This window comes from Centropristis striata, chromosome 8 (genome assembly GCF_030273125.1).
Source record: "Centropristis striata isolate RG_2023a ecotype Rhode Island chromosome 8, C.striata_1.0, whole genome shotgun sequence".
NCBI classification, from domain to species: domain Eukaryota; kingdom Metazoa; phylum Chordata; class Actinopteri; order Perciformes; family Serranidae; genus Centropristis; species Centropristis striata.
The window spans coordinates 10,969,982-10,977,610 of NC_081524.1; the positions used below are offsets into that span (position 1 = coordinate 10,969,982).

At 43.3% G+C, this 7,629-nt stretch overlaps 1 protein-coding gene across 1 annotated transcript; it reads left to right on the top strand.

Annotated features, from left to right (window-relative positions):
- Nucleotides 1-478: 478 nt before the first annotated feature.
- On the top strand, nucleotides 479-7,245 carry cacng6b (calcium channel, voltage-dependent, gamma subunit 6b). The gene is made up of 4 exons (XM_059339855.1): nucleotides 479-842; nucleotides 4,959-5,033; nucleotides 6,401-6,538; nucleotides 6,630-7,245. Exons 1-4 carry the CDS (start codon nucleotides 479-481, stop codon nucleotides 6,848-6,850), a joined length of 798 nt encoding a protein of 265 aa, XP_059195838.1. The 3' UTR covers nucleotides 6,851-7,245.
- Nucleotides 7,246-7,629: the final 384 nt, after the last annotated feature.

Genomic DNA, 7,629 nt, shown 5'->3' on the forward strand with positions numbered 1-7,629 from the left:
GATAAAGCTCTTGGAAATTAAATATTATGCTGGTGATGAAAGGATTTTGCTCGTGTGAAGCATATGCTGGCTGCTCTTTCATCTTTCTGTTTCATCTCTCTATTTCAGGGGACTGGACAGAAAACAGACACTGGCTCTCCTGGTCCTTGCCTCCGTCTCCTCCCATATTATCATTTCCTTACTTCACTCCCCCCCCCTCCCCCCTGCTTAATTGTAGCTTTATTCATATCTTTTTCTGTCTAATTTCATTGTTCCGCCCACTTATTTCCACTTGATCTTTGTTCCTTAACAGGACACCCTGTCTTTTATAATATACTGTTTTTAAAACTGCCAAACCTGCACCTTTTTCACATTTAACCTCTGTCCATTTTCTTCCTACTAAACCATCCTTCCATCTATTATTTGCTCCTCTAATATTTAGCCCAAGTTTCCTGTTATTTCCCCTGGTCTACCTCGGGTCTGGCCAGCTGAGATCAGTATGTGGTCCAACTTCTTCGTACAGCAGGATGACGATGGTCGCATCGGGGTGGCAGGGGCCGGACAAGGTGGGGGTTTGGGTGGAATGAAAGGTGGAAGGGGACAGAGGAGGACGCACAAGATGAGTGACAGCCAGGAGGGAAAGATCAAGCTGGCATTCTTTGTGGCTATCATTGGTGTGACCCTAACGGTGTTGGGCATGGGGACAGAGTTTTGGGTGGAGCTGGCCCAACCAAAGAATTTCAGCGGCAACCAAACCTGCCAGATGGCCCATTATGGCTTGTGGAAGGGCTGCATTCGCACCCTATGGGTGGCTGACATAGACCCAGAGAGGACGAGCTGTGGCCCCGCTGAACTACCTGGAGGTGAGACCTCTGGCTGGAGTGTGTCTGTGTTCATGTGTCTGTCTGTCTGTGCTGTCTAGGAGGTGAGCAGGTGAGCTTTCTGGAGGGCATGCGTCTATTTTGTTTCTCTGACTGTCTGCTCATGTCTGCTTCTCTGCAAACTGAATTGTCCAGCCATGCAAGTCAACCTTGAGGCTGCCTCCACGTTACAGCATGCGCCTCAGTATGAAAGTGAATTAATATAAAAGGGTCAAAGGATTTTTCTGAGAGGTGGCATGTTATTGGCATCATTGAGGAAAAAAACATGTGCACTTAAACGTCACAATTTTTCTTTGTCATCACCACTGATGTGAAAACAGAGGGAGCAGGCATAACTAATATGATGCATGCCCTCTGGGAATATGCTTACATCTGTAGGTCTTTTATCTGAGCCCATAAGGGACTGAGGACAGCAATGCAAACACTTCATTTACTGAAAAAAGGTTAATCCCACTAAGAATCTCCAGATTTCCCAGCAGCATATTTAAGATTTCTGATAAACGTTTAATGTAATTTCTACCTGAACATATATGTCTATCCACTGTAACCTTGCAAAGAGATAGAGAGATGATAGTATGTGAAGCTGCCTGCATACATATGTATCTAGGTCATCCTACAGATAATGTGCAAATTGAATCATTAAAGAAATACGATGCTCGGAAGCAGAGCATGAGCAAGACCACAGTAAAGCTGTTTACAATTCATATGCTATTGTATCAACACCAAGCAGCATGCAGGCACGTGTAGCATCATACAGCATAATCTTTGTGATTCACGACATTGCCAGTGTAATGAAGCATCGATTTTAAATTTTTCCCTTGACTGGACACCTTATCATCTCCTGTTGTACATAGTACAGACAGGTGATGAGGGGCAGGCCACGGGTTTATTGAGTTGGCGACCATCCATGTTTAGAGTTGTGACAGCTCCTTTCAGAAAGCACTTTATTCAACTTGACCATGGTTAGGTTCTCCAGGGTGCGTAGATTATCTCCACATTGACCTACTTCTGTCTAAAAAGCGAGCCTGGAGACGGAGAGAGGCAGGTATCGGGAGAAGTGAGGTGGAGATAGGCAAGGGGCTGCTCTTGGAATCACTGCCGATCTCAGGGAATCGGCTGAGACACAGCAGAGCGCTTAAGAAAAACAAAAACTCTTCTCATCCAGCAGAGGTGCACACAGATCACGTATATATTTGCATAAACCAAGACTGTCCTCCCCCCCAAAAATGACCCCATATGTCATTTGTACAGCAGCTTATTTCAATCCAAATTAACATTCAGTAGTGTGTTTAGTAATTAAGATGGAAGCCAAGGTGGAAGTGAGGATACAGAGTATAAATAACCAAGTGTGGTTATGGGGGACGGGAAGGAGAGTGGATGGTTTTAAACCATGAACTATAAAAATGGAGAATGCAATCCTGAATACACGAGCTGTCATCTTTCACTGGTGACGTCATTTGGAGCCAAATGGGGTTTGGAGCTGCAATATCAATGTCCTGCCCTGACACCTGCTCAATCAACAACAAGTCAAGCCCAGCTGTCAATGATGATATTACATTCCAGCTTTATGGCATCAAATAACAACAATGTCATTTAAACCAAAATGAACAGATAATGAACACTTGAACATACAACAGCCTGATAAGAACCACCTCAAATGAGAGAAGCCATATTTTGAAACAATCTTCTTAGTTTGGCTCATGTCCCATCCACTAATGTGTCAGGTGTTGTGTTTTCCACCTATATTGCGACCAGCCACCAGGGGGCGATCGAAAAGTTTTGGCTTCACTTATGGGGAGCTGTCAGGCTGTCGATCTTTCTATACAGTCTATGGAACAAACAAACACAGGACCTTCATTTTGCATATTGGTGTTCATGTTCCCAGGGAAAACAAATGTCAACGTTGTTATTTTAGGTACATTTATGTGCATTGCTATGTTCTATGTCATGTTTTATGTCACCTATGTAATTACCTGACGTTGAGGTTATGCTTAGATAGGAGGATGGGTTATATTATTTGGTATTATTTACAAGTGACATATGCACTCACTGGCCACTTTATTAGGTAAACCTGTGCTATTGCTCGTTAATGCAAATATCCAATCAAACAATCACAAGGCAGCAACTCATTTAGTTATGCAGACATGGTGAAGACGAGCTGCTGAAGTTCAAAGTGAGCATCAGAATGAGGAAGAAAGGTGATTTAAGTGACTTTGAACGTGGCATGGTTGTTGGTCTGAGTATTTCACAGACAGCCGATCTAACAACCATCTCTAGGGTTTACAGAGAATGGTCCAAAAGAGGGAAAACATCTGGTGAGTGGCAGTTCTCTTGTTGATGCCAGAGGTCAGAGGAGAAAGGTCAGACTGGTTCAAGCTGATAGAACGGCAACAGTAACTCAAATAACCACTCGTTACAACCAGATATGCAGAAGACCATCTCTACGCACAGCATGTCCAACCATGCAGCAGATGGATAGTAGAAGACCACACCACCACTTTATTAAGCACATGATGCTAGCTAATGGAGTGGCCGGTTAGTGTATGGTCTTATGGTTTATGAGGACTTGTTGCATGAATACTATTCACATGCATCGCCTTGAATCTATTCAGTCATCAAAGATGAATTCGTCAGACCTGCCAAAATGTCTTGCATCTCTGGCTGCCTCTTACTCAGAGATCCCGTATATCTGTTCCTCTGAGATGGTCTGTTGGTGTGTGAGAACAGCCAGTATGCTTCTGACAATCTTTCTCACACGTCCTAACAGTGTTGGCCCACGCCGCCTGTCGCAGATGGCCGTGGGCTTGTCATGTTTGGAGGAAAACAACTGTTTTTGCCATCTCTGCTTCTCTGTTTCACATCGCTGTTTACATGCCTTTGGCTGCCGTCCCGAGCAAAGTGCGGCCCCGCTGATGCCGTGCCTGTCATCTCGAGACCAGCTATCCATCTTTGCAGCCTGCTGGAGAGGAACATGACAGCTCAATAATTATAGCCTCAGCAGGGATAGCGAGAGCAAAACCAGTTGACTGTGATAGCATAATGTGTTAAAAAAATCAGTAAGCTGATAAATGCTGTGTCTGTTTCAGTAAAAATGTTTGCAAATCAGCTCAGGCACAAACATATTTATGTGTGAAAGAAACGTGCGAGAGCGTGTGAGTGTGTGTGTGTGTGTGTGTGTGTGTGTGTGTGTGTGTGTGTGGTCATCTTGGACCACATAATATTCAGTTGGTGAAAGTCATCACTATGCGTTTGTGAAGCCAAGTGGAATCTGACTACTTCACAGTTTTTGTCTAAATATAGAGAGGGGGAACGAGGAAGAGGGACAGACAGGGACTGAGGGAGAGTGTATGTCTAATGCAGTATTAACCAGCCCCTCTGTGTTTCCTCCCCCTCTTGACATCTCCTGCTTCCCTCACCTCCTTCTCCATCTGTGGCTCCCCTCTCTCTTCCCCTTCACTCACCACCCCTTCCATCTGCCCCCAACTCACTCCTCCTTTTCCCTCATCCTCTCAGCCTCTATCCATATTTCCTGCATCCCTTTCCCCCTCACTTCTTCTTTTTCTTCTTCTGCAGCCACGCCTCTCCATTTCTATCCTCCATCTGCCCCTTCTCCCTGTCTACCTCTCTTTCTCCCCTCTGCCATCCACCCTCAGTGTTTTGCTGCTGTCTCTCACCCTCTCTGGCGGCACCATATGTGCAGTGGGCAGTGTGTGTGTGTGTGTGTGTGTGTGTGTGTGTGTGTTTATCAGTGTGTGTCTCTGGGTATTCCTGCTAATGCTCGACACTTGGATATAAATAGGAATGATGCCTGGAAGGACAGAGTGCATGGATGCATAGGAGCTACATAACAGAAGACCAGCAGCCATCCATAGGAGTGTGTGTGTGTGTGTGTGCATGTATATGTGTGTGTGTGTGTGTGTGCGCGCGCGTGCGTGCGTGTGTGTGTGTGTGTGTGTGTGTGTGTGTGTGCGTGTGCATGTGTGTGTGCATGTATATGTGTGTGTGTGTGCATGGGCACGTGCATGTGTGTGTGTGCATGTGTGTCTGCTCTATTTGTATTATTTTTATGGGTACATTTTTTGTCTTATTTACCCACAGAATCCAACTGCACCTACTTCAAATTCTTCACCTCTGGGGAGAATGCAGTCATATTCAAGAAGACAACCAACAAGAGTGAGACATCTAACTTCCTCTCTGCGATTTGTGTTACACATGCGGATACACACTAACAGTTACACTGCAGCTACTATCAATAAAGACGTTCACTGTGGTGCTCAGACGACCATGCTGGTGGTTTTTGCATGTTTCAGCCCATTAACTTCTGCTGCCACCCATTTTCCAAAGCAAACCATAAGCTATCAGACTGATTAATGTGTTTGCCTTACTGTCCGCACAGCCACTGGTTTCAGTGCAGAGAGTTGATATCACAGTGAACATAAAGCCAACTTTTTTGCAGCTTTCGGTCAAAAGTTTGATGCAATAAAGGAAGTTCAAGCATTTAATAGAACTATGATTCCAAAGAAGTTGGGGCGCTGATATGATGTGCACTTGCACAGAACAGAGTTAGCCAAAGTTACTAAGTTGCTAGTGTAAGCATCTTTTTGGGTAGTTAATTGTGTAGCTAATGTCAGCTAGGTTAGCATATTTATTGTAATCCAGCTGCTGGGTGATCTCAAGCCATATATTGTCCTTTATTTGGTTGTTGAGGTCTTCAGAGTGTTTGTCCTACAATACAGGGTTTTGACAAACCAAATTGATAAGACATTCTTCTTTTCTGGCAGCAAGCTTGCTATGACATATGACCTGTAGTTATGACATCAGTTGGAACTGAAGTTTGCAGCACGATATTAGATTCTTCAGTCTTGTTTGAAAGTTGTTGCTGTTTGGCAGTCTGCTCGTTGCCAGATGCCAGGCCCCAACAACAAAGACTAAATGTGTGTTCACTGTGATGACTGACTCACATCTCTGCAGGTTCATTTAATGATCTTATGGGCACACATTAGCACCAATGGCTGCCATGGATGACAAAACAAATACATGAATCAATCAAAAGAAAATGTAGCTGGGTTTTTTTTTTGTGTCTGCTGCTTTAATTGTTATCTATTTCACCTAATTTTTTTGGCTCCTTTTCTTTTTTTCCTCCCCAAAACAAAACACATTCCTAGAGCTTGTATCTGCTGTGTTTTAATTAATAAAATAATAATCTGTCTGGTTGGGTGTCAAAAAACAAATCTGGCACTGGTGATTGTGAAATGTTGATCAGCTTTCTGGGTTGCACCTGTTCACGTTTGCAATGCCAATAAAATCTGTTTCAAACAGAGCCAGTATGGGAAATGGCACAATTCTCACCACGTTTGGACTTTTTGAATAAAGTATAATCAGCTATAATCCCAGTAGAATCTTTGTGAGGTGGTATAAAATCTGATTTTACTACAACGCCATTTATTTCTTGCTGCATAAAATTACAGATTTCCTCTTAAACGACACTTATTTCCTGCACTCCGATTCTTTTTTAAATTTCTTTCTGGTCTCCTTCACAGAGCTGAATCTCGCAGCAGCCATCTTGGCTCTTTTGAGTCTGACCATGATGGTTATGGGCTCCATCTGTATCGGCATGTCCCTCAGCAAAGGAGTGCCCTTCTTTCTTAAACCAGCCTCCTTCTGTTTCATCCTATCAGGTGGGACTTCACTGTGGAAATATCCCAAACTGACTGATATACGGCAATATAATGATTGTTTTATTATGATTTTATCTATCTCTGTGTGCAGGTGTACTGGTCCTTCTCTCTGTGCTGATATTCCACCAGTCCGTGCTGGCCTTGCTGTCCAGTGACCACACCGTACCTTTACACCACGAGCTGTCCTGGTCGGTGGCCTGCGTCGGCTCAGCGGGAGCCCTTCTTATTTTTGGAGGTTTCCTCTTCATCATCCTCTCCCTTCCTTTCAGCCCCTGGCAGAAATGCTTGCCGCACAAGAATAGCGCCACCTAGCACTGAAAGATAATAAAAGAAAGCATACAGTATTTTTAATGTCTTGTTTGAGAACAAGTGGAAAAACGTCCGTTTCCTGAGGGCTGTGCGTTGGCATTTAATTTGTCAGAGAAGTCACACAAGGTCTTAATTAAATGTCTAAAGAAACACATTAGAGGCCTCTAGAATTTGCAAAAAAATGTATTTAGTGTTTTTTTAGTAGAGAATAGATGGCAGGAGCAACAGAGCTGCTGCTGGCTGGTAAATCTTTAGCTGTGTTGTGTTTACTTACAAATAGGCTTGTTAGCCTGTCTATAGCTGTACATCCACACATAAATCTAGTCCTATTGCTAGCATAAGAAGAGTAAATAAAATGTTTTAAGACATTTTTCTAAAAACAATTGTAGTCTGTATAAATGGAAGCCCATTTCTTCCCAGAAAAGAAAATCTGAGCTGATGGCCATATCTACAGGAGAGCAACATTTCTTTTAAAACTCTTACAACTCACTGCTTAAGAGTATTAATCTTTTTATTTTTCATTTGTCACATGAAATCGTATAAGGTGTAGTTCTAGTAAAACTTAATGCTGTCAGGTCCTTCAGCTGCATTAATGTGCATTAATATTTCTACTGTCACTTCAATCCTTATTCACCATAAAGCACACAACTCCATCTTTTTCCTTGCCAGAGTCGTCAGCACATAGAAAAAGAGTTAGCTGGGTGGATTGGTGCGCTTCAGTATTACAGAATTTTGCCAAGTTTTGTTGAAACAAAGGACATCACAGTTCCTGATATCCTGTT

Excerpts from the sequence above, each read along its gene's own strand:
- cacng6b (XM_059339855.1), top strand. The coding sequence starts at position 479 with ATGTGGTCCAACTTCTTCGTACAGCAGGATGACGATGGTCGCATCGGG. Across the intron at positions 843-4,958 it reads CCCCGCTGAACTACCTGGAG|AATCCAACTGCACCTACTTC; the intron begins GTGAGACCTCTG and ends ATTTACCCACAG. Across the intron at positions 5,034-6,400 it reads CAAGAAGACAACCAACAAGA|AGCTGAATCTCGCAGCAGCC; the intron begins GTGAGACATCTA and ends TCTCCTTCACAG.